The sequence below is a fragment of the Lampris incognitus genome, chromosome 4, assembly GCF_029633865.1.
Source record: "Lampris incognitus isolate fLamInc1 chromosome 4, fLamInc1.hap2, whole genome shotgun sequence".
Taxonomy (NCBI): domain Eukaryota; kingdom Metazoa; phylum Chordata; class Actinopteri; order Lampriformes; family Lampridae; genus Lampris; species Lampris incognitus.
In genome coordinates, this window is record NC_079214.1 from 14558397 (window position 1) to 14585557 (window position 27161).

Genomic DNA, 27161 nt, shown 5'->3' on the forward strand with positions numbered 1-27161 from the left:
CGTTTGCCCAATAGTTTTCACATTCGGTACACTACCAAGCATACAACTGAAATGACAATTTGGCCTTGGAAACAGCATGGTTGTCATCAGCCAATCAAATTTCAGCTGCCAACACAGACAATCCTGTATGACTGATCATTATGAAATATGGTACACGTGCATGTATACTCCAGATGCTAACCTACAACATTTGTTCAGAATCTGCCAATTGGTGGCACTTGTCCAAGACTGATTGGGCCTTTTTAAATGATGCTGTTAATTGGGTAATAATTATCATAATATTCATCATGATTATTTTTATGATTATTATTAAGAGTATATCCTAACTAGACCAGCTTTTTTCTTTAGGATGGGAAATGTCCTACTGAGGCATCCATCCATTATCCAAACCGCTTATCCTGCTCTCAGGGTCGCAGGGACACTGGCTGGAGCCTATCTCAGCAGTCATTGGGCAACAGGCGGGGAGACACCCTGGACAGGCCGCCAGGCCATCACAGGGATCTACTGAGGCAGTGAAAAATTAAATCAACTCTTAACCATAGGATTAAATGGAGATCATACTTCTCTGTCATTTGAAAATTAGCTGAGTTTTGTCATCTCTCAAGAAAATATAGTGAATCAAGGGTCCAGATGATGCGAGTATTGTGTTTCCACCGAGGATCAGGATACAAGAGAACTAGCAAGGATGGCTGGCTCTGAGGCAGAGACAGGCAATCTATCTGCAGATTTACACAGGTGAGTTGAAAGATGGTGACAGTGGAAGAACAGGACTTGGAATTGAGTACAACCCAACTCAAGTACCAGCAGGCCAAGCAGCTGCCAGAACAGAGTTTAGGATTTACTATGATTCTAATACCGTACGAATGCAGTCAGACTAAAATATCAATCCCGAGAGATTAAATGATTAGTAGATTTAGGAATACATTGCACTTTGCTGGGACATTTCTTTACTAATTTCTACATCTGAAAAGCAGGGTGAGCTACCCTTACATTCCAGTCCATATAGGAACAGAATAGGACAGTTTATGACATAGTTTAAGACCACTGAAAATAGGTCAAACCTATGATGGTCCTCTTACTTTCAGAATGGCGATGACCTTTCCTTAAACGGGATGGGGTAGTTGGTTACTTTCTTATAGAAGAAGAAGAAAGAAAGAAAGAAAGAAAGCCACTTTATTTTGTTATTGTAGGTTACAATGAAATGTGTTCTCTGCATTTAGTCCATCCAATTGTATAGGACATTCTTGCTGTGAGGCAACAGTGTTAACCACTGGGCCACCGTGCCGCCCAGGGTGGGTAGCAGGGAATAGGGAGAGAGAGTACTTAAATCAAGCTCAAGGTTAACAGGAAAAATATACAAAATGTGAGAAGGACAGTATTAAGAAGACAGGGCTAAGGTTTACACATTGAAAGCTGGAGGTTTGGGGCTAGATATTGTGAGTGTAAAACGTGTGGGATGATGAAGTTGGTAGGTGACAAAGTCTAAAACCCACTGTTGGCAGCAAGTAATGGTTGAGGATGTGGAGAAGTTGGGTGAGGGCTTTATTTCATCAAGTTACTATCAGAAAGAATTTAATATCCAATTCAAAATGGCAAACAGTCATATATTTATTTCCCTGGGCTTCTGTCCCTATGCTAAGGATAAATGGAGACTGTGACGTTTAGCGGCAGTGTTATGCCTAACCAGTGGGGGCGGTAATGTACTGACTCCCTCTAGTCGGACAACTCACTAGAAGAAGTAATCCTTTTTTCTTTTTTTCTGTTTTCTTTTTTTTTTTAAACCGCCTGCGTTTCGGTTGTGGACCGGTGACGTATGGGGGTGACGTATTGAGTGAGGTCCTTCGTGGTCAGTGATCATTGTCGCTAGCGTGCTATGTAAAATGTCACGTCGATAATATGGTTTACTATATTAGGTAGTAATTGTTTAAGCGTGCAGACGTCCATTAGATCGGTGCCATCATTTTTCGCGTACACATTTTGGGAGAAAATGACCGATCTGGCAGAGTCTCTTGCCAGAGAAGGCTGGTAAGTAGCATCCTAGCTTACATTGCCCATGTTAGCTGCATAGCGTGAGGTGTCAAGTCGTTAGCCGTTAACATCACCAATGGGGACACCGTGTTAACGGTATTATCGGTCGATAAGAGTGCGTTTAAGAGCTCACAACAGATGGGCAATAAACGATCTTAGGAATCCTACGTAGTTGTGGCCTGATCGCGCAGTTTTTCCAGAATCAAAACAACTAAGCTAACGAGGTAGCCTGTCAATTAGCAGTTAGCTAACGAGTCATCTACGCCGGATTATGAGCAGCTACCCTCCCATTTGCTTTGTTGTTAATTTGTGGCGTTTGTCGAGAATCCTCCGTTGGAAGCAAGATAGTGACACAGAGCAGCTTGCTTATCGGTTCAACTTTGTCAAACTATCTCCTGCGCTAACATAATTATCACTAATGATGCCCATCAACTAACCTATGTATATATATCTTTATGTTGAATTCTGCATTCTATACCCTATCCCCGTATCAAGCAATTTAACCTCTTTGGAATAATGTGTTTATAGCAGAGCTAGTTAAAAAAACAGTTAAAGTATTAGCATTACTTAGAATTTAAAGTGGACCTAATTTTACAATCTTTTAATGACACCTGTCACCTGCTGAAATGCCTGCTTGGAATGCTATTCTTGAAATGGCAGTAACACATGTAGAAATTACTTTGTGGAAAGTTACACATGTGTTGATATGGGAGAGAACATACTCATGTATGCGTTGTGGTAAATCTCCAAAAAGCAATGAACAGATTACCACAAAGTGCCAAATATAGAATAAGCCATCTAATGGCCATTTCTGTTTTTCAGAAGTAAGTTAACTGGACTCGTTCATGTTTGGAATTCAAGCCATTGAGGGGTCTCTGTTACTCACATTGTTGCTGTGGCCACATAAAAATGTTTTTAAAAGTTTTTCAAAATGTCCTGCCAGTTTTGAAGGTAGAAGGTGTTTTTTTTTTCTTATTTAGTCTTAAATGTATTTCAGTTTGATTGATTTCCCATGCCAGCTTTAAAGTTTTTTTCTGGATTTACTGCTTTTCTTTGCAGTGAAAATTTGTATGTCAAACTTCAAAACTGGACTATATTCTATTTCAAGTGTTATAGGTAGATGCTTAATTTTGGATTAACCCACTTTATGTAGTCTAAGATTATGAATTTTGACAATGGCATTTGCAAGTGTTGCTAGTGTTTTATTTGACCCCTCTCCCTCCCTACATATCGTCTCTCTCGGCCGTCATACAGGTACCTCAGTGATGAGGGGATTACGGAACTGAAAGGTGCTGTTGAGAAAATATCACATGCAGACATTATCCGTATTGCGCTCAATGTAAGTTATCTCTCATTATCTTTTAAATGCTCATTATCATGTGAACTGGTTTGCAGAGCTGTCGTGTCCAAATAAGCCCTTATTTGAATGATTTATTTGGTATTGCATTTCTTAAGTAGAACAGTGACAGAAAGGACACGGTGAAGAGAGAGATGATTGCATGCAGCATGGGTCCTAAACCAGATTTAAACCCAGGAAGTTTCAGTGAGGCCTAAACTGAGATGTTAATGGTATACTCCAACTGGTTGAGCCACTTAGACATCCCATCTTGTTTATTTCAAGCAGCGCTGCCAACACAATGGAATGGAATGTCATATATAGCAATGAACATATATTGTGTATTACGCTGACACAGACTGTACACGTCTGCTCGAAAGTTTTGATTTGTCACTAGGTATGGTAAACTTGTGGAGAGAACATGTGATACAGCTACAGTAATTGTTGTTAATCCCATCCCATCATTTTATGACCTCCTACATATGTACAGACACAGAAATAAATGTAGTTGTAACCATTTTTAAACTAATGCCCATATACTCATTGATTAAACCCCAAAGGCTGGGCTTTTGCCTACCCATTCATTAGAATAAGAGATGTCTCCATCTTGATAACAGCAGCAATAAATAGAGGAATTTCTCTTTCCATAACACTTTTTGAAAATATGTTCAAAGTGCTTTAACAGTGCCTTGCACTTTTTTTTTCTAGCCAGACTCAGTTGGTTTAGCACTGGGTGTTAAGCAAACTTTCCATAGCACTGAGGGTGAGGGAATGTAGGGTTGACTAGGCCCACTCGGCATAGCAAACTATCTGCATACTGCATCCATGAGGAAATATTTCAGAGCAGCCTCCTCGTGCAGGTGCCATAGATGTTGCATTCATCTATATTTTTCTGTCACTTAGTGCTATATGAATGGATGTCAGTTTATATTTAACCTTTGAGAGATGTAGTTGAGTTCTTCATGTTAAGAGGACACATTCTAAAAAGCTGACTGCCAGATGTGGCAGAATCCAAAGCTTCCGTAGACTTTCTAGCTAATCAAGACACCCAAATGTCTTTTTTCTTTTATATTATTTTTCAATACCGATTTGTTTTGGGATAAGACGTTTACATTTTAAGGTTTTCCATCATCACTAACTTAATTTCCAGGGCAAGGGATGCATTCTGTTCTTTCTTTCATTTGTGGATTCAGCTAACTTTTTGGTACTGCTTTCGGAACAAGGTGACATGGTACAAACTGGAATATTCAAATAAAGTTATCATATGGTTTAGATTTAATATAATACAAATGTAAAATTGTAACTTCATTGTCTTTGGAACATCAACAATGGTAATGCTAATTTACACTAATATTAAAGAACTTAAGTATTTTTATCTGAATGCAAATGAACTTGATATTATGCAATGCAAAATGAACCAAGCCTAATAAATATATTAATCTTAACAATAAATGTAATTATCTTGTGAAATATAGGACATTTTCCTGCTATAGGCTAATGCATCTGGAGAAATGGCCTGATTATTACCTAAAAATATGATGGCTTGAAAGCCTGAAAAGAAGGGGAAAAAATCAAAGCAAAACCATTGTGTTTGTTCTCGTCATAGGCCATTAGTTGGATCGGCTTTAGTTTAGAGGCCATTGAATAAAAATAGAGAGAACCACAGGCCCAAGAGGTCATAACTGGAATTGATATTGATTGGCACTTCCTCCTACATAATGGTTGAAATTATTTTTCCATCAAACGTTTCTTGGGCCCAGAATTACTGTCTGTTGCAGCTGTTTTCCTCAAGTCAATTTATTCACATTTCTCCAAGATGGAGCAAATAGAAAAACCGAAATGTCATGAAGCAGATTATTGTAATTTTGTGACATAGGGCTTTAAGTGGTAGTGACATAGTACTTTTAGCATAGTAAAGTAGGGTGAAATATGTATTAATATAAATAGGAAAAAACAAAGAACTTATCTAAATTTAAGAATGAGTAAACTTTTATTTTTTAGCTTGTCTCTGCCTGCTCACATTGATAAAAAGGATAGGAAGGGGTGTAGATGTACAGGAGAGTGATGGTGGTGTCCATGTGTAAAGAATATAAAGGGTGTAGATACAGAGGACGGTGATGGTGGTGTCCATGTATAAAAGATATAACGGGGTGTAGATGTAGAGGACAGTGATGGTGACTTGGCTTAGACTGAAGGTGACAGTGTGGTAGTCGAACATCTCGTCCCAGCTTCTCACAAGTCTACCGGGAGAGTTTAGCTGGCTAGCACTGGCGTGTCATTTTTCTTCTTGCCTCATATTTGAGGAGCTAGTGTGTGTCTCCTACATCACATGAGTCTCAGGCTCTTTAATGCCCCGTATGAAGTCGGCAATTTGGAGGAGGTTGACAGTAATGTGCATTTTCTTCTGGAAGAAAGAAAAAAAGCATAGTTTTTCTTCCTCAGAGCGGCTCTATGATGCGGTCTTGATTTCTTTTGACTTCATCATGAGGGCAATCCGTTATACCATCCTAGGAAAATAACGTGTTTCCAGCTCAACAGTATAAGAAGAATTCCTACCTCTTTAAGTCAAAGTGTCAGCACATTTTTCATTCATCATGTATAGCTGTTTCATGTATTTCCTCTTGTAATTCAGTTGTTATCATCCTATCAGAGTGATCTTCGACCTATTGGCAGAAAAGTCCTACCGTCGGAGATCAACAGCGGAAGGGTTGAGAAGGTGAGTGGTAAAGCCGTTTTCTGCAGCTATTCCCATGCTATATGTATGCATTAAGGGTGCACGACGTTGAATTGCTTTGTTGATATCCAGTAGCCAGTAATTTCCGTGGTCATTTTGGCCCATAGTGGTACAGATGGTGATGTTTTTTCGTTTCATTGCAACATCAGCATTTGTTTTAGTTTCTACTAGTGGAGTTTACCCACTGTTATACTGTACCTGTGATGCTTGGTGTGGTTGCAGATGTCTAAAAATCACTGCTTTATTAGTGCTTGACCTGAATTATTAAACACCATGACGTCACATTGGAACAGAAATGGCCCACACTGCAGACATGTCTTTGTAGGCCGTACCACAACCTGTCTTTCCATTTATGCCTGTCGTCCTCGTTGGCACACAATCAATGTCATCACATTGGTGCAACATATCTGTCTTAATCTTGACATCTCTCCTGATACTTATGAGATCTTTCTAAGCGATAATCTGCTCGATATATCATGCACCCCTAATATGCACGATATATGTAAATATGAAATGTAACATCCTCTTGTAGATTTCAGTAATTCTAAGAAAACGTTAGTTGTTTTCAGAATTTAAGGTAGGTATCCCAGACGTCTCCTGTGAAAACAATATATTTTTCAGGCTTCCTTGTGAGGGTAATCTGTTGAATGATGTGCATGTTACAAACCACAACTACCGAGGATATAAAAAAGTCTACACACCCCTGTTAAAATATTACAATGAAACCAAATAAATCATGTCAGAATTTTTTCCACCTTTAATGTGAAATTATAAAATTCAAGTGAAAAACAAACAAACTTTTTAGGGGAAAAAAAAATATACAAAACTCACAATAACCCGGTTGCATAAGGGCGCACACCCCTAAACTAATACTTTGTTGAAGCACCTTTTGATTTTAATACAGCAATCAGTCTTTTTGGGTAAGAGTCTATCAGTTTGGCACATCTTAACTTGGCAATATTTTCCCCACTCTTGCTTGCAAAAACGTTCTAGATCCGTCAGATTGCGAGGCGTCTCCTTGTGCACAGTCCTCTTCAGGTCACCCCACAGATTTTCAGCTGGATTCAGGTCTGGGCTCTGGCTGGGCCTTTCCAGAACATTGATCTTCTTTTGGTGAAGCCATTCCTGCGTTGATTTTGATGTATGCTTTGGGTCGTTGTTGGCGCTGAAGGGTGAAATTCCTCTTCATCTTTCTAGCAGACGCCTGAAGGTTTTGCCCCAAAATTGACTGGTATGTGGAGCTATTCTTGATTCCCTCCATCTTGACTATAAAGCACCAGTTCTGGCTGGAGAAAAGCAGTCCCAAAGCATGATGCTGCCACCACCATGTTTCACTGTGGGCATGGTGTTTTGGTAGACTTTTACCCCAAAAGACTGAGTGCTGTAATAAATCCAAAGGGTGCTTCAACAAAGTATTAATTTAGGGGTGTGCATACTTATGCAACCAGGTCATTTTATGCCCCCCCCCCAAAAAGGTTTATTTTTTTCCATGTTTTTCATTGAATTTTATTGGCTGCAATTTCACATTAAGGGTGAAAAAAAAGTTCTGACATGAATTATCTTGGTTTAATTTTTTTACATTACAGAAACCTGCCATTTTAACAGGGGTGTGTAAACTTTTTATATCCACTGTAAATCACAATTTTTAGGAACTAAAACTCCACAATCCCTTTCAGTTTAAACCAGTGCATGACTGCTGAAAGACGTATTTACTGTGTTCACTTTTTTTGCACTTTTTTTCTCCAAATATTTCACAATGCAAAGCGATGTGCCATGTCTCAGTGAAAAGGAAATTCCATAGAACTACACAAAAATAATGTATAAGCTAACTCGAAAGAAATTATTTGACAAAATTTAATTCTGCATTTATTATTAGCAGTAGTAGTAGTAGTAGCAGTAGTAATCATAGTAGTACTAGGAGTACATAAAATGTTGCTTCTTTTAAATTTATGTGACAAAATTACCTGAAGTTAGAATTAATTGGCATAACGTTTTGTTTTGGACTTTCCCTTACAATAGACCTGCCCTTCCCAACACTTTTTCTTACTTAAATGACTCCCCAAACTCAGTTATGCAAGAAAATAATCTGTTGAAAGCTGAAGCGTTTTGCAAATCTTGAGGAGCATGTAGAGTGCAGTTCTTCTGAATGTCACTAGATGGCCCTGACACACCAAGAAAGGACGGATCAAGAAATAATTCTTCCACCTCTGGTACTGAAGTTCTGCAATTAATTAGATAAAAAAATGTAATGAAAGCTTAAGCCCTTGTTCTCCTCGGGCTAAAAGTAAGTTATTGCTCATTCCTGCCGAAATGGAAATGTGTAACCTCCAGTTTGTGTGTGTTTAACAGAGAGAAACCCGTCCAAGCTGTCAGTTAAATACCTTTTTTCATGCACTGTGCACTTTGCAGAAGCAACTGCGTTTCAAAAACAGGTTATTTAGTATTCTAGGGGAGGCGCTCGTGGTCATGGTCCTAAAAGAAAAAAGTCCTCAGTAAGAAATGTGAGTCACTCAATACCTTAATATCTTTGTTGTTTCTTGAATTGGACCAGCTGGAGGGTCCATGTGTTCTCCAGGTACAGAAGGTGAGGAACATCTCGTCCCCCAAAGACAATGAAGAATCCCAAGCAGCTCCCAGAATGCTGCGAATGCAGATGACAGATGGGCACACCAACTGTGTAGGACTGGAAATTAAACACCTGTCCAAGATCAGGTAGGGACATAATGGTTTGCTTGGGTGTAGGAATGTGAAGTTTGCCTTGCATGCTGGGATAAAGTGTGACCCATGATGCAAATGTATATTGATATGAGGCTTAAAATGGGCTCGCTTCATTCAAGAATAGTGGTAAACTAATATCTGCAGATGGGAAATTGAAACAAAGAGACATACTTATTTTTTGGAACAGTCTTTATTTATTGTTCAAGCAGTCTTTTACATCATCAATACTTCAGTCTATGATATAATTACATGTATAGAGAGGCATTACAAGGTATAGAAACTGTTCACATTTAACAGTTTCTTCATTGTCAGTCAAGTGTGGCATCACCATTGATGGAGAGGTTGACATGTTAACATAGATTATATGGAGCTGTATCTATTTCTGAAGAGGTGAAGCTGGTGGTCATACTCATGTACATCACATATTTTCACACATTCTTGGGAGTTTGGATATGACAGAGGCCCATTTAATCAATCAATCAATTAATCAATCAAGTTACATTTTATATAGCTCTTTTCTAGCTGCAACAGCCTTTAACATAAAATGTATCTGTTTTAGCCGTAATTTTGCAGCTATGCTTTCCATAATATCTAATTATTTTACTTTCACCCTCCAATCTTGTATTTTTGGAGGGTTTGTAGTTAAATTATTAATTTTTTCGCAATTGGCAGTCATACCCCAAGAAGATATTTTTGGTTCCTTACAAGGTCATCTGGAACTACAGCTAAAATATAGCATGCTGGGTGTAGTGGTAAATCAAATCCCATAATATTTTTGAATTTTCATCTGGACATCTTTCCAGTATTTAGATAGTTTAGGGCATACCAAAAAAAAAAAGAAAGAAACAAAAAAAATGGGTGTGTGGTCTCCAATACATCCACACTTTAAAAGGGCACCCCCAAATTGAAAGATAATGTAAAATGCAGTTTTCTAGTTTTGGCATGACCACTATAGTAGCTGATGGTAGCAGGCTGCAGGTAATAATACACAGACCATCTGGACGGATTTACTTTTGTGTCCATTTCTATTCTAATGACCACTTGTCAGTTAATACTCTACTTTTTTTGAGGAATGGGGTGTGTGTTTGTGTTCGTGTGTGCATTGGTCAGCCAGTCAGTGAAAATGGGTTTCTTTTGTCCCGAGGGATTGCACAGAGATATGCAGAATTTATTTTCTTTTCTTTTTTCTTTTATTTGCGGCCATCTGTGTACAGCTAGTTAGCCACAGCCTGTTACGCTGTATTGCTGGTGTCTCCACAAAAACTGTGAAATGTGTGATGAAGACGGTCCCTTCAGATTAAAAGTCGATACTCATTATGACTCGTATAAGCCTTTATTTGAATTTAGGGGAAAAGGAACTTCACAAGAGACTCTCTGAAAAATACACCGTGCTACACAATAATGAATGACTTTCAATTTTCTGCTCAACAAGCAGTCAAAGTAACAAGACCACTTGTGAAAGATGTAAAAGCTTCCACTGAGATGGGCAAAGAGACGTCGATTGCCTGTCTCAGAAATCTGCTTGACAATTTCTAAACTAGAGCCTCACGATGAAGTAATACATCATTCAATGCAAGTATAATACAGCGTTTTTATGATACACAATTTTTATTTGCATAGATTGCTTAATGTTTTTATGTCTGCGGCACATCTCGTGTGCCGAGAGTTCGATATCGCTTTTCTGCAACAGCGAACCGTTGACTGTTGAGCCAGTTCTCCCTGTTTCTGTGTTTGCTATTTTCAGGAATCTGGTTAAATAGAATAAGCATCTTTTGTGATGGACAAGTTTAGTCAAGTGCGGATTACGTCAGTGTCCGGCCTGATAGCCACTGTTCACTTCATTAGCTCGTACTCGAGTCTTTGCTTCATGACTCTATTGTCTATACACTATATTTGTCTATTGGAGATGTGCTTCACTCTATAATCCGTCTAACAAACATTTCTTACTTGAAATTTTCAACACACTGTTTGTAATATGGGGGGTGTTTATTAAATTCCTTGAGCTATTATGCTGTCAAGGGGTGAATGAAATCGATTAAAGATTTTCCCTTATGAGATTTAATCATGATACATTGAGTATCGGCATATTGCGTTGTCTTAAGAATGATCGTTGAGTTGTGAGGCCCCTGTTGGTTTCTTCTCCCACTAGACAGCCAAGGCGTAGATTTTAATATTCATTTGCCTCCGCTGTCCTCCCTCCTTGTCTGCCCTAAATTCACTCACTCGTCTTCCGTTCTCCTCCTTTTATCGCACACAGTCTACGTTCAGGCAGCGATATACTGAATAATGTCTCTCTCCACCCCCTCCCACCTCCAAATTACCCACCCCCCCCACACACACACACGCACCACACTCGGCACTGTCCCCTGTTCCTTCTCCACCCCCCTTGTCAACACTCAACCTACCACATGCATCCTTTCCCTCTTTATCTGCACTTTCCACTTGGTGGTGGCTGATCTGGTAACAATTCCCAGTCTTAATTATATCTCCAACCCAGCAACGGTGGCCGTGGCGACTGCTGCCATGGTGACTAGCCAGCCTGTACAGGTGGAGTGGCCAGAAAACTGGCCCAGACTTGCTGATGGGAAGAGGAGAGCGAGAACAGAACAAACCCCCCTTTATGAGCTGCGTGTGCGCGCGCACACACACACACACACACACACACACACACACACACAAAAAACCAACAACAGTGGCTAGTGTTTGTCGTGGAAGTGTTTGGATGAGTCTGCGTGAGTTCACAAGTAAGTGGCAAAGAAAGGACGAGATGGATTACGGACAGGATGGAGCACATTGGTGCTGTGTGTGTGTGTGTGTGTGTGTGTGTGTGTGTGTGTGTGTGTGTGTGTGTGTGTGATGGTAAGAGGGAACAATTAAGCATTAAGTAGCAGGATTGATCAGGAAGTGAATGGCGTGTTTGTGGGATTGTGTGTATGTGATTCTCTTCAAGAGAGGAGAGAGCCTCGTGTTCCTCACTTGCCCACTAGCCTAAGCGCACCCTATCTAGCCCGTTGGTTTGGAGTGAAATCCCTAATTGCAGCTTTGGCATCCGGCATCAGTGGCTGGAAATCCCTCTAAGTCCCTGTGCTTTCCTAATGAGAGAGGCAGAGGCCTTATCAGGTCTGATGAGATAGAAGGGCTTTTAATTTACCATGAGGGTGGGTGAGCGGATGGGATTATTAATAGTCCCTCCTAGCTTCACCACCCGTCCGCTGGCAGTGCTCCATGTCATTTAGAAAATGGTATGGGTAAGGGGATCGGTGGGCGGGGGTTTGGAAAAGCTAGCCTTTTGGCATATCTTTATTTGTTAAGGCAGGATCGGCATGTGCAGTTATGATGTAGGGGTTGGACATCGGCATCAAGGATAATGACAACTGTCATACATAAATGCCTGAATTGTATGCTTGACCTTTTCTTTCTTGGTTATGTTTATTGCGTAAGTTCTTAACTTTTAAATGTCCTGTTTTTGCAGTTTAAACACCCCCCCTGGAACAAAGGTAAAGCTCCTTGGCACTGTCCTAGTTAGAAATGGTTTTCTGCATCTGGATGACTCCAAAATCTCCGTCCTTGGGGGAGAGGTCGATCACATGGTGGAAAAATGGGAACTTCAGCGGGTGAGGCAGAGTTTATTTGTGTTGGCTTGACTATTTTTGGTAAAGTCAATATTTAAAAACTGCTTCTGCTCGGCTGTTCAACCTGACAAGTGCCTCAACCAGACACTGTGTTTTTATGGAAGTCCTTTGTCACGCATCTGCTTTTGCCGTTTAACCTGCAGAGCCTGGCCAAACACAGCAGGAGCAACATCGGCGCAGAAGGTGGACCTCCTCCCTTCGTGCCATTTGGACAGGTGGGATGAACAGTTTTGACAGAAGCTCACAACTAAATCACATTAAAGTCAGGCTACTTGCTTCTGACTGCCACAGTAGGTTGTCTAATCTTTTTTTTTGGATCAGAAATTAATCACAAGATGAAATTTGAGTGCACATTGTTGCATGTTTTCTGTTGTGCTGAAAATTAAAATGGAAGAAACACAACTTGGCAAATATTCAGTTCTTATTCTACCTCGCAGACTCCAGACGGTTCAGGGGCAGCAGTTTCTTTTTCAGACCATATTTATGGTGTTTCAGCTTTATTAAAAATAGAAAGCAGTAGAGAGTGTCAGGAAAGATGAGGGGGTTGGGGGCTTTGACAGGCGACAAATGCGGCGAGTAGCATTCTAACCTGCAACGTCTCAAGAAAATGTATGCCGAGTCACTAATGCATCCAAGGCACTTTCTAACTGATGGTATCTAGACACATCATTAGGTGTGAAAGGAGAAAAATATGCTAAATTTACATGATCGAGGACAGCGTTTCCTTTATATCCATATAACTGCTGTGTGTGCACACGCACACAGCTATAAAACTGCCCCTGCAGCTAGAAAAATGTAAATACAATGGCAAGTTCTTCATTTGGCCTTATTGTTCAGGCTGTCTCAAAAAGGTAACTATCACTGTAGCAATTAAAGCACAATTATCCATACAGTACATCATAAGAAACGAGAGACAGTTGGGCAACTTACCAGAACTGATCTCAGAATGTGCCCAGCAGCAAACCTGAGTCTCTACCAAAATTACTTGTACCCCTGTATCTGGGATTTGGGGGACATTATCACACACATCACAGAGCACTGTGAACATGGTTTTTAGGACTTGATGTGAGTCTCCCTCTGTCTCTTCTCCTTGTAGAAGTGTGTGAGGAAGGAAGAAGTAGACAGCAGAGAATTGGACCAGAGAAAGACCCTGCAGAGCACTGGCGTTGTCAAAACTACTGATGAGAATGATGAGTTTGAAAAGCAGCGGACAGCAGCCATTGCTGAGGTGGCCAAGACCAAAGAGGTGTGTGATGCATTATGCTACATGTCATGGACATGATGATCATAAATACTGTTCACGGTACCTACAGTAATCACGTTATAGGAATTGAGTAGATTTTATTTTAATTTAAAACTGTTGGCACTGCAATCAAGAGACGCTAATTTAAATGGGGGAAGAAAAAAAACTACAATCTAGAATTCATTGTCATTTGGGCAACTTGGTACACTTATCCAATTAAATTGTCAATTACAGCCTTGGTTTTATGAGGCTATGGCTAAAGGAACCTTTTTCGCTTGCTGTCCAAAATTAATGTTATCACAAGATCTTCATTTTTGTTGAATTTGAGCTGAGCAGCCTATATTGTTTCCTGAAGCATTTCAGCAAAGTGACATGCCAGAGTTAATAATATGTCTCTCTGGAATGGTTAAAGGTTAACACGATGGGGAAATATTTCATTTTGTTAGAATAACTTGACTTGTAAGGGCAAAATCATTTTTGGTTGTCATGTACAGTCAACTATCAATATAGGCTGCTGTTGGGGCTGTGTAGACTTGCTAGTGTAATGGTGAGAAAGGTCCTTGGAAAAAGTATTTGCACAATCGGTGTAGGCCAAGCGAAGATACACAAAGTGAGCATATTCGTTGTGAACCTAATGCACTTTCCCTTATCAAGGCCTCTCGCACATTCGGTGGTGGAGGAAACGCCGGCCGTAACTTGAGCAGTGCTGGTTCCTCCCACCGTGGCCGAGAGTCCTACCAGCAGCGGAGACGCGAGGAGAGGGTTGAGAGGACCGAGAGCAGACAGGAGGGAAACTACAGAGAGCTGGTGAGAAAGAACCTAGTCTGAACCTGCGTCACAGTAGTATCCTAATCTCAATCATTGTTAATAGTTTGTTTTCTTCAAAAGGAAATCTGAACGGGAAATGAACATAGGCCTCTCCGTTAATCTCCCTGTCCTTGATCAACCTGAATTTCTAGTTGACCCCAGCAGAAACTGATTTTAAATGCTGTTCATTTCTGTTTCATAGAGTTTTATTTTGTGGCTGCTGTGCTGGCTATGTGGTTGTCCATGAGGTTGTAGAAAGCTAAATGATTCAGAGTCCTGGCTAAGCTTTCTCTCAAGTGGCAGACCCCTTGTTTACCTTCCTTTCTGTTTTTGACTTGCCAATTTGTTGGCTGAACTGAGCCAGCTTTTGGCTGAATAAAGAAATGGACGATTAAGGAGGAGAGAGTGTCTAGTTCTGGACTGTGCCGAGTGATGGTTGGCTATCCAAGCACTGTGTATCAAATCTAAATTAAATCAAAAACCAACGAGTAGTCACTTTTGAGCAAAGTCTTGATCAATCCAACCCTGCTAAGTGTTCAAGTGATTGGTTTTGGGTTTGGAACCCAGACCCACACATCTCTAAGAGTCCATAAGAGTAAACTGGAGCGTGATTAAATCCAAATGATTTTCTACTAAGATTTATTAACTTGGTTGAGGGTGGAAAAGTCAGGGGGGTGATCAATTTGCCACACATAGGTTTAATATGCCACTTCAAGTCATTAGCTAGCCCCTACTTCTTCCTACCCACCCTCTCCTTAAAGCCAAGGTTACCAGATTAAGTGGTCAATCTGCTGCTATTAGATTTATGATTAATCTGCACTACGTCATGAAGAACGATGGATTTAGAGAACAATAGATGTCCCGACTGGACTGAAAATGGATTGTGGGATGCGGTCCATCGGTCTCTGAACTTTGCATTCAGATCATGGCTCTGTAGTTGCCCTTGTTGTCCTTTGTTTGTATTCACATATTGTTCCTTAATCCATCCTTTCCTACTACTTTCCCTCCATTGCTACATCTGTATTCGATTCATTCCCTTTCACAAACCCGTTTTTTTTTCTGCTCTGCCATCCATCCTTTCCACCTTGCTGTGCGAAGTTTACCATTCCTCCTTTGCTCAAATTACTATTTGATCGCCATTCATTCTCACGTCTGTTATGCCTCTTCTCCCCATACATTCTTCACCTCCTCCACCTCTTCTTCTCTCCCTTTCCTCCTCTCATCCCCCCTACCATTGCCATGTGCAGGTGGACGAGCGGGCTTTGAGGAACATCATGGAGATGGGGTTTAACAGGGAGGCTGCCCGGCAGGCTCTGATGGATAACAACAACAACCTGGAAGTGGCCCTCAACAGCCTGTTGACTGGAGCCTCTGGCAGCAGGCCCTGCCCAGCCACAGCTGAATACAACAGGCCCCCGCCAAGAGGTATGCACACGTGTGTGCACACACCCTTTACTTGCATTCACCTTGGATAGTGTAAGCCCAAACCTAGCCCAGTGACTTTGGGTTGGGTTGAAACAAAACAGCCATAACCTGGAACTGTGAACTCTGTGGGAACTCTTCTGTTAGGGGAGGGTGAAGTGAAAATTGCCTATTGATGTTCTGTGATCAACAGTTATCAAGAGGGGCAAATTTTTTATGAAAATGTTGTGGATTTTCTCTGTTATCTCTTGTCAGTAACTCGTCTGGTAAATTGGAGTCTGTTGTTACACCGTGTCACCTAAGACATCTAGGTCTTGTTATTCTGTACTCCTTCTGAAATGGAGCGACTAGTGGTAGGATAGCCTGAGGTTTACAACTCATTTGCTGCCCATGGCTCTTATGTCTTTATTTGAACATACTGTCAAGTTTTTTTTTTGTCCCCCCCCCCAAGATTTACAAATTTGCTCATGGGACATTAATCAATTCTATATTGAATTTACTGACTAAAATGAATGTTGAGAATCATGAAAACATTTTCTATCGTTTATACTTTGGACAGTTGGTAATAATTATCCAAGCAGTCAAAAAAGGTCTTTTTTTTTTCACCGTTTATGTTGTCACCTTCCCTCTGGTCTCAGTTTAAAGGGTTTTATCCTGGCGTAGACTGAACTTTATAATTATTAATTCCATATTTTCCTCATTGCCAGTCACTGCCCACTGTGCATGTAGATTTACATTGCTTATAGGGGCTTGTCTCATTCCAAAAGAAAGAGGCTTTTTTTTTAATCTTAATATTTCCATGGTGCGTCATATAGTATTTTTTTTACAGTCAGGTCTTTAATAGTACTTTGAGACTTTGTGATCATACCTTTAAGCATACTGTATCACACTTGACACTGGGGCATTCCTGACTGCGGCATTGTAGTAGTCATCAACTACTCCCAAAAAGTAGTTGATTAATCGCGGAGTTATATTTTTTTCACCCAGTAACAAAATTCAATTCTCATCAAAATCAAAACATCTCAAATACAACCAGTAAAAGGTAAACAAATGAAGGCGGGACCAACCTGTGGGGTAGAGGAAATAGCGGAGTCCTCGGTGGGCCTGAGAGGTTGTTTAAAAATGAGCCACAATCTGATTGGACCGGAGCCCCAGCCAGCCAATCTGAGCTGGAGATACTGTCGACTATCAAAACCACCAGTCAACACTGTGTAGTTGTAGACTGATCGTTCATCTGTGGTTTCGGCACTGTGCAGTAAAGCAGTGGCAGTACATTTACAGTAGATGGTCAGCTGGGGCGCTTTGGGTAGGTGGACATAACTTTGGTTGTTGAACATAGATTTGTTTGAACAATAATTTTCAACGTTCTTCATCTTCTTCCGGCTTGTTCCCCGTTTCTCAGGGGTCACCACAGCGGATTTTACACGTTGTGCCACGTTTAATAAACGGACTTTATGGTGTTTAGACTCTCGCCATCCCTCTGTTTTGGTTTAACAAATGACTGTGTTAACTTTAGTGACTTTAGTGACGGCAGCTGTTGAAAACAAGAAAAGAACACAGTGTCCTCCTAAAAGCCTTTAATTAGACTTTAATCAATTTTAAATACACACTTATCCGTGTTTAATAGGTATGCTAACCATTTACGCAAGTTAAATTGTGCTCAGCAAGACTCATTCACCTCTCCTAATGTATCTTGTGATGTGGGAAACAAACCACAGCTGGCAGTGCAGCTTTATTTTATTTATACTGTTATCCTCAATCGGAAAGTGACCCATATTCAATCATTTAACCTGTAACATAATGTCAGTTACCTCATTAGACACTAGCTGTTCTGCTAATCTGTTTCCCCCACACTAAAAGTAACTTCAAGAAATGTGAATGCCTCTTGTTGGCGACGCCGTTTAATTTACATAACGTTGGACAAAAGAATAGATACTGTATTGAACATTCAGTTTAAGATAATCTAAGGCTGTAAGGCTTTTCAACAGCTGCCATAATCATGACAGCCATGGTCGCACTCGGCGGAAAGTCACCAGAACATGGTCACTGGTTAAACTGAAATGCCTGCGAGAAAGAAGTCGTGTTGTTACTGCAGTCTGACAGTATAGACAAGCTTGCTGGGGGCTTAGTCCAATCAGATTGCGGCTCATTTGTAAACAGTGTCTCTGAGCCAGTCGAGGACTCTGCTATTTCATCTACCCCCCCCCCCCCGGGTTGGTCCCACCTACATTAGTTAATTGTTTACTGGTTGTCTTTGAGACCTTTTTGACGAGAATTGATCATTGTTATTGGGTGAAAAAAAAAATCTCCCACATTTAATCGACTACTCAACTACTTTTTGGGAGTAGTTGACAACTACTGAAGTGCAGCAGTTGTGTACATGCCAACATCCAGAATCAATCTACCCATATGTATATATATATATGTATATATATATATATATGTATATGTATATATATATGTATATATATATATGTATATATATATGTATACATAAGCTGACACAATAAAAATCTCATTTATGAATACTAGTTTGCATATTTCTAATTTGATCATGGGGTTCATTTTAGCAAGAGGGAAGGGAAGAGGAAGGTCCCGGACTGAGGAAGAAGAGGAAGGAGCAGGAGGAAGGCCATCCGGACCTAGCACTCTCTTTGACTTCCTGGAATCCAAGATGGGAGGTTTTTCCATTGATGGTGGGTGAAGTTGTCTGCTCTTTTGTCTGCTGGGGAACTAATCTCAAGTCACAATCAAGTCTCATCCTTTCTTTATAAAAATGATAAGTGTCCAGAGATAGTTAAGTAGTCAAGTCTCATCCACATGTGATAGTAAAAAATACATTTTGTTTAATTGATACCTTTCTGAACAGGGTCACCTTACAAATTAAAGAGGCACTAAACACTTAAATGTGTTTTTTGAGCTATAAACTAAACGATATGAATGTACGGTGATGAAACACATTAATGCTGGTGTTAATATTGACTTTTAAAATCAGCATTTCATGTGTTGAAAATGGTTCAGCACGCCATCTACTGTTTTAAATCAGCCCTGAAACTTGCAAGGCCAATGCTGACAAAGAGTCGACTGGTTGGGATTTATCTACATCATGAAATAATAATTTTTAAAAAAAATAACAGTGTTACAGCCCTCTAGTCAGAGGTGGGCAACCCACCTCCCCTTACTGTCTGCGGTGCACCCGCGTCATGGCGGTCGGGGCATCTTCCTGGGGTGGTGGCCGATGGAGGGAACCGTGGAGGTGTGTAGCAGCGACTGGACGCGCACGAGGACCTTCTCATGGATCTCCCCAGTTACTCCTGCCTCACACGTCCATGACACTTCCCGCCCCCCTCTCATCCCCTTGCCCATTTTTTAGCATTTTTCAAAATTATGCAGTGGGTGGAGTTAAGATCAGAGCTGGGGTAGAAGTTACACTTTAATAAAAGAAACAGATACATAAATACAGAAATAAATATAAACTGGCAGGAACAACAAAACATCCAACACAGGCACCATCATTAAAGCAACGATCAACATAAATGAGCCATGGTCAAATGTGTTTTCTGATCGAGTCCAGCCAGAGCTTTCACCGCTGTTCCCTGCTCTGCTTTCTTACCACCTGTTGGGGCAATTATTTAATTCCACTCTGACATTAAATGAAGAGCGAGACAGTCTCTTAAAGTATTGCCACATTTCAATATGTCCATGAACAGATGCACAAAGCACAGATACTTGAATGTGCACCGATCAGTACGGTACAGTCTCTTATAGGGCAGATATCTGTTCTCCTCATCTCATGTATTCCAGCCCACATCCCACCAAGGCCATTTCTCCAATTAAAGTGCACAGACTTTGCTACACTGAGTTTCTCATACATTCGTCTGCTATCCGCCAGCAGTTAACAATGGGCCTTTATTTGTTCACATGGAGAAGACACGTTATAACACTACCTTTGTTATGTTACATATGAACTGTAAGCATCTATCTAAGCAATATAGACTAAAGTTAAACATGGTATAGGTCATACATGATCAAAGATTAAAAGTAAGCAAACATCATATATGATTATATGGCAGACAAATTACCGTCGCACCACCCCAAGATAAGAATAATAAAGATGCTTGATCTGCTTACTATCCATCATCCATCCATCCATTATCCGAACCGCTTATCCTGCTTTCAGGGTCGCGGGGATGCTGGAGCCTATCCCAGCAGTCATTGGACGGCAGGTGGGGAGACGCCCTGGACAGACCGCCAGGCCATCACACAGGGCATACTCACTCATTCATTCACAGACACACACACACATTCATACCTAGGGGCAATTTAGTATGGCCGGTTCACCTGACCTACATGTCTTTGGACTGTGGGAGGAAACCGGGGCACCTGGAGGAAACCCACACAGACACGGGGAGAACATGCAAATGCCACACAGAGGACGACTTGGGACAACCCCCCAAGGTTGGACTACCCCCGGGCTCGAACCCAGGACCTTCTTGCTGTGAGACGACCACACTAACCACTGCGGCACCGTGCCGCCCATCTGATTACTATCCTTAAAAAAAAAAAAAAAAAAAATTGTACTGGCAGTGCCTTGTCTTTTTTAAGAGTGACACGCAATGCAGGTTACATTTTGCCTCGCTCAAACCTTTTGTTGTTTCACAAAAGACAACTGTCTTTTGTGTCCTTATGTGGTGGTACAATAATAAAAAGGGTTGGCGTTCGTGGGGTTAGTTTCATATATTAGTTTGTTTCATTCCCAGTGTCACCATGACCCCTCTTGACAAAAACGACATCTTCTCATTTCCAAAGCACATGGCTTTGTATTTAAAATACTAAAGTGGTCTCTGCATCACAGTTCTTTAATGCTGCCATGCTCGCCTCATCACTGGGGCTTTGTACTTTAAAACCGGCAGCACCCTGAATCTCACCCTGGACTTCTGGCTCCTTCTCTCTCCTTTGTCTGTGCCCTCGTCAAGCTATTTTGATGGTCGGAAAGTGTTTGTTTAGTGCTGTGCCAGTGCAGGCTCTCTGTCAAACTGAAACCAAGTTTTAGGCGATTAATCAATGGAGATTTTAGAGTTCAAAGTGCAAATAGGATTTTATCCCCTTTAATTTTACTGGGCAAATCGCTGACAAAAAAGTAACTACTGAGAAGTGCACCCTCTCTACTCATGCATAGTGATGAAGGGATGATGAGGATCACAAGAAATATGCATAATGTCAAGGGGCTAATCCTCATCGTGGTCAATATTGTAGTTCAGAGTTCCTTTTTTTCTTCTTCTGGAAGATGATGACATGCTCAGAATCATCATGACAGCCAAACAGATGGCTATCCCTTGCTGAAGGATTTAAGACATTTTAAGTACAGTCATGTCTCTAAATCCCTGACATCAGTGCTGGGCTGCTGAAGGCCAGTTGGAGCACTGGCTTTTAGTTTGCAACAGAGTCGTGTGGATATAGCCAAGAGAATGTAATTTGTTTTGTTACATTTGTCCCTTAATGAAAAGATAATTAACTTCTTGGTATTTTGACACCGATTCCTCTTTGATCATTCAAGTTAATAGGGTTTGCTAAATTTTTATCTTCCGTGATCATTTGTTGCACACACTGTTGCATTTTTGATTACACTCCCGAACGTTCTATTTGAATTTTCCAGAAACAAAAAACCAGCCGCCTCAGAGACATCAGGAGGGCAGAATGAGTTTCGTCAACTCTGATCATTATTCCAAAGATGCATCACAGACCAGGCACACCTCGCATAATGACGGCAGGCAACAAAGGAACGACAGACCACCCCGCTTCCACAAGGACACTGACTTTCCCAAACCTGGCCTGGAGCCCCTCTTGACTTCCACAGCCCCCCAATCCTCCGGCCCGGCCCAGCCATGGAAGGGGCAGGAGAGAGCGTCCCGTATCGGACCAGACAGGTGGCAGAATGACAGGAGGGAGACACGAGATGAACAGAACTCTTCTTCACTCTCATCCACATTTACACGGTCTAAAGATCAGGTGCAGCATATGGAATCTTCTGGAACTTTTCACCAGAGGTTCAGAAATGGAGATGGCGGCGGTGGGAATCTGGCTGGGGGTTTTCATCAAGCTGCACGAGAGAGCTCAGCTTCTGAGCTGTCTCATAGGAGAGGGCCAAAAGATAACATCCTATTGTCTAAATCAAGTGAGTCTGGAAGCCATGCGCTAAATATAAAAGGATCTAGACGGGCTGATAACAGAAGTGAAGAACCCAACAACAACAGGAGAAGGGGGAAAAATGATCGGCCTAACTCAGACCACTTTGACCGTCAAAGGGACAGCTGGCTGCTGAACTGTAACTCATGGGGCGAGAACTCAGCGACAGCCCAAGAAGCGGGGTTGTCTCGGGACTCTCGATCTACAAAGGGGGATCAATCCCACCTTCAGAATGGGGACTCTGAGCCTAAACGAACTGGGCCAATTAAGCAAACAAACCCATCTGGTCACAGAGAGGAGCTGCCCAAGAAAAACACATCTCAGAACGCAGGGCCCAAGAAAAGATCAGGACAAGGCAAAGGTCAAGGTCCTAAAGGGTCGGAGAGAGGTCATGTAATGGAGCATTCATGGAAACCTGGAGATCAGTGCCTGGCACTCTACTGGGAGGACAGCAAGGTAAAGTAGAACGGGGTCGTGTTGCCCTCACATGGTTTGATAACAGCTATTATTACTGATATCTGAATTGTTGAAATGGGTTTCCCTCAAATAAGCAAGAGCAAACTCCAATTTTGGCAGGTTAAATTAAAATTTGTGAACACAAACAAAACTACCCACTCAATCAAGAAAATGAGAAAATCCAGACTCATGTGACACCATCAAGGAATGAAAGCTGAAATTTTTGTTCTGGCAGTGAATTAAAACTGTAGGGATACACACCATGGGATACTGACATTTATGCTTGTTGGGGTTTTGATAAACTTGCTGTTTTTTGTTGAAGTGCCAGCTGATAAAAACCACAACAGGGGCCTGATTTCCCCTGTGAAACTTGCCAATTACTGTGATTCACAGTGTTGGTTTTCCATTTATTGGTCAATGACCAGTTCCTGGATATCTCCTGCTGGCAGTGTCCTCATGTCTCCCCCTGGCTTTGTAACGAACTTGTTTGCAAAAATTTAGGCTTTGTTAACCACATTTTATAAACTGAGCCTTTTATTGGCTAAGTCGAGGGGCCAGTGGGGAGTTATGGGACAGTCTCTGTAAAGAAAATATCGAAGTTGTTTTACTGTTTGGCTCTTTCTTTCTCTTTGTGTGTGATTTTTGCACATGTATGCAAAGTTCTACCGCGCCAGAATCGATGCTGTGCATCCGTCAGGCTCCACGGCAGTGGTGGTGTTCAGTGACTATGGCAACTGTGAAGAGGTTCTGCTGCACAACATCAAACCTATTGCTGCTGACATTTGGGTAAGGGCAGGGAACGCATGTACTGTATTAAGCTCCTTTTGTGCCAAACACAAAAGACTGGAAATCATTGGTAAGATTTTACATGTTTTGCAATACACCCAAGTTGTTTTTAGTAGTTTGGAAAGCTAGGTACAACCACAGATTTGTTTTCACTTGGCAGAAGAGAGTTTTGAGACATCTGTCGTTTTGATAAAAGAAAGACCGTCTCCAATTGGCTATGCTGTTAAACGTACTTCGATTAACTGACAAATAATACTGTCATCATCATTACATTGAAATGAAATCGCTCACAAGCAATGGCAGAGGGGAGTACACCAATAAGATTAAGTGGCAATAGCAATAGAATATTCCCATCGTATTTACCGTCAGCTGACAAAAGAAACGGGAGCTTCCTGCTTAAGCAGATGGCTGCATTGCTGTAACTGAGCCTGAAATTCAAACAAAAACTCTTAGACGCTTGACTACAATGCTGATATGTTTTGGGTTGAACTCATCATCGAGGTTATTTAACAATCTTAGCACTAGTACTTAATACAATATCAAGTCTTTTCCATCTTAAATAGTGTGGTAAGAATATTTACAGCTTGGCTAGTAAATCTAAATGGTATCCTTATTTTATGGAAATATTCTATTTTTGCATCATTCACCAAACTATATTTTTTTAGCCTTAGTATTTCTCATGTTGACACACAAAATATGAAGGGTACAGGTCTTCATCTTCATTCAGCTCATGTATTGTTGAGAGGATAGAAATGTTTCAGTGACTGTCTTTTGTGAGGACACAAAGGCCTGTCGTAGACATACTGATTCTCAGAAACATTGCAATCGATGTTATCTTTGCACTGGCAGGAGGAAGATGATGGTTACTATGACAGCTCACTAGAGTTCCGCCGTGGGGGAGATGGGCAACCTAGACGCACCCGACCCACACAACAGTATTACCAGCCACCCAGGGCGCGCGATTGATCTGTTACTGCTAACACTGGTAACAAAAACAGATTTAATTAATTCTTGTTTACCTATTCATCTTATCAAAATATCTAATTTTTTATTATACGTCAACATCAGTAGGAAGTATTGTTCAATAAACGTAATGGATTGGACCGGTACCGGGTATTGGCTGATACTCAAAGATTCATACTCGGCGTCCGGGTGGCGTGGTGGTCTATTCCGTTGCCTACCAACACGGGGATCTCCGGTTCGAATCCCCGTGTTACCTCCAGCTTGGTCGGGCGTCCCCTACAGACACAATTGGCCGTGTCTGCGGGTGGGAAGCTAGATGTGGGTATGCGTCCTGGTCGCTGCACTAGCGCCTCCTCTGGTCGGTCGGGGCACCTGTTGGGGGGGGGGGACTGGGGGGAATAGCGTGATCCTTCCATGCGCTACGTACCCCTGGTGAAACTCCTGTCAGGTGAAAAGAAGCGGCCGGCGACTCCACATGTATCGGAGGAAGCATGTGGTAGTCTGCAGCGCTCCCCGGATCGGCAGAGGGGGTTGAAGCAGTGACCGGGATGGCTCGGAAGAGTGGGGTAATTGGCCGGATATAATTGGGGAGAAAGGGGGGAGGGATTTATACTCGAAATCGGTATTGGCAGTGAAAAGGTGATATCGGTGCATCCCTACGACACAAGCATCAAATTCGTAAGTTGAAATAACCTTTGACAGGCTCTAAGTGGCAGTTGGGTAAACTGAAGCCTGCAGTTAGCAGCGTTATCAAGTGATGTCAACCACCATTTTATATGGTTGAGGTTAACCTAATCATCATTATGTTTAATTCTGGCAGCCATCGCGAGAGTGCGGAGTGACTTCTGTAACCCGAACATGCACAGTGTAGTCCTTTTTTTACACTCTGCCCTTGTGTGTACTGCACACATCGATAGTCACTCCTGTTGTTGAATTTGGTAGTCACTTTAATAAGTGACAGTGTGTTTGTGGTTTAAAGAAGACCATGTCTTTTGTAGCAACAGGCTGAGTTCTGTGTATGGCATCAGAGCAGAAGATCTGTTTTTCTCGATCAGACCATATCTGATGCTGCAACCAGAGGCAGGTTTCTCCTGAGGGATCATTAAAGTTTCATCTAATGTAAAAATGTTTTAGCTGCGCAGGCTAACAATGCGGCGGATAAGAAAAAAACACTCCTGTGTGTATTTAGCGCCTAACACAACTCTTTCATGACTTTATCTTTGGTATTCTGGCAGTGACTTTCATTCTTTCTCGTGGGGTGTCTTCAAAAGGTGTTGAAACTGGGACAGACCTTCAGAGCAGCTCATGTAGCTCATTCCTCCTATCAAGGAGACTTAAATATTCATATCTAAATGCTCGGCTTGGGCACAACCACAACTTGTCTCCGTGCAACAGCACATTTAACCTTAACTACTACCAGGAAAATGTTCCTCTGTGATGGGAAGCCCAACAAATAATCTTTACCTCAGGAAAAAAAAAAAAAGTTCTTACATGATGAGGTATTGAATGAAACAAGGGGAGTTTTATATTTAATAATTAAAGTTCCCCTTCTGAAGATTTACCTGCAAATAAATGCCCCTTTTAGAAGCTCTCTATCCTTGGCATGTTTTAAGTCAGCGGCTGATCCGCAGACATCCAGATCACTATTGTTTTGTGATTGCTCATTCCACTGGTTACCCTCAAGGGGGAGTTTCATCGTCAAGGTAGTTACATTGTCAAATAAGGAAGATTAGCCAAATGTGTAAGAAAAAAGACGGCATGACGTTTGAAGAAGAAGCAAAGTTGGTTAAAAAAAGGCAGTGGCTTACAAGCAAATGTGGTGGAACAGGCCTCAGCTTCATCTGTGCTTTTTGCTCTTTTTGGCCATGGGGTGGTGGGGGGGTGATGACGTAACAGCGTTGGCAATGCTTATTTTATTTTGAATGGCTCTCTGGGATTTGGTGTGTTCAAATAAAAATGCAGTTACCAATTACCTCAAAAAAAAAAACCCAACTTCAGGATTGTTACTTTGAGCTTTGTACTTTTGGCAGATTTGTAAAGAACAGAGGCTAACACTGTAAATCGAAACTTCAAATTTATCCTAGGCCTGCTCAAGTCTTCACAAGTCATGACGTTTACACAATTGGGCATACACCAAGTACTTTCCAAAATACTGCACACTAACGTCTAAGAAATCATATAGTGACAGTTTTCATTGCAAGGGGTTCTGCACAAGTGAACTAGGAAAGTCCTTAGGTTTTCGATACATCCATCTTTACGAAAATGGTATAGATTTAATTTTTCACCCATCACACAATACTGATAAGCTGCAAAAAAAGGTCCACAGTATTGATAAGTACTTAGAAAGTTCAGTCACTCCACATGACAAAAAATGTCCTGTCAGAATCTGATTTAGCCAAGACATCAACAATCACATTAGTTGAAATACAATTAAGACGCAATCAGAGTCAATTGTGCAAACTGTTATCTAATTTCTTCTTTTTCTCTGTCTTCCCTCCTCTTCCCCACCCCTGCCCCTCAACGACAGAGCTTATAAGTCATTCTCCAACAATCCAGAGATCTTCCTGAGTGTGAAGTGTCCATATCGGCGAGGCCAACAGAATCTTAACAGAAAGGGCTCAGACGAGATGCAAAAACTGACACACAAACCCATCAATTTTCTTATGGGCACTACTGTAAATGGTGTGAAGATTTGTAAAACGGCTGCAATATAATGTTAATAAACCGTAATTCTCATATGAATCTATGTGGTTGTAATGTCGTTGAATTATAGTTCATTTCAAATGGGAAAAACTTTCAAAATGACTCGATTTTGTTTTTTTGTTTTTTCACTTAATTTTTTTTCACTCG

At 41.3% G+C, this 27161-nt stretch overlaps 1 protein-coding gene across 2 annotated transcripts; it reads left to right on the forward strand.

Moving 5' to 3' along the window:
* The first annotated feature begins 1827 nt into the window (after nt 1-1827).
* tdrd3 (tudor domain containing 3) lies at nt 1828-27072 on the forward strand. Of its 2 annotated transcripts, XM_056278572.1 has the most exons (14): nt 1828-2025; nt 3283-3367; nt 6015-6080; nt 8650-8810; nt 12289-12430; nt 12592-12663; nt 13545-13694; nt 14346-14498; nt 15746-15923; nt 18491-18616; nt 21577-22562; nt 23223-23348; nt 24198-24333; nt 26839-27072. In XM_056278572.1, the coding sequence occupies exons 1-13, from the start codon at nt 1988-1990 to the stop codon at nt 24312-24314; spliced, it is 2400 nt and encodes a 799-aa protein (XP_056134547.1). In that variant the 5' UTR covers nt 1828-1987; the 3' UTR covers nt 24315-24333; nt 26839-27072. The 2 variants fall into 2 exon arrangements, with proteins under 2 accessions (XP_056134547.1, XP_056134548.1); XM_056278573.1 differs by lacking the exon at nt 24198-24333.
* The last annotated feature ends 89 nt before the right edge of the window (nt 27073-27161 follow it).

What these genes read in the sequence shown, in the direction of transcription:
- tdrd3 (XM_056278572.1), top strand. Translation starts at nt 1,988, where the DNA reads ATGACCGATCTGGCAGAGTCTCTTGCCAGAGAAGGCTG. An exon ending in ACAGCGGAAGGGTTGAGAAG is followed by an intron (nt 6,081 to 8,649) that starts GTGAGTGGTAAA and finishes GAATTGGACCAG; the next exon opens with CTGGAGGGTCCATGTGTTCT. An exon ending in GGGAGGTTTTTCCATTGATG is followed by an intron (nt 18,617 to 21,576) that starts GTGGGTGAAGTT and finishes TGAATTTTCCAG; the next exon opens with AAACAAAAAACCAGCCGCCT.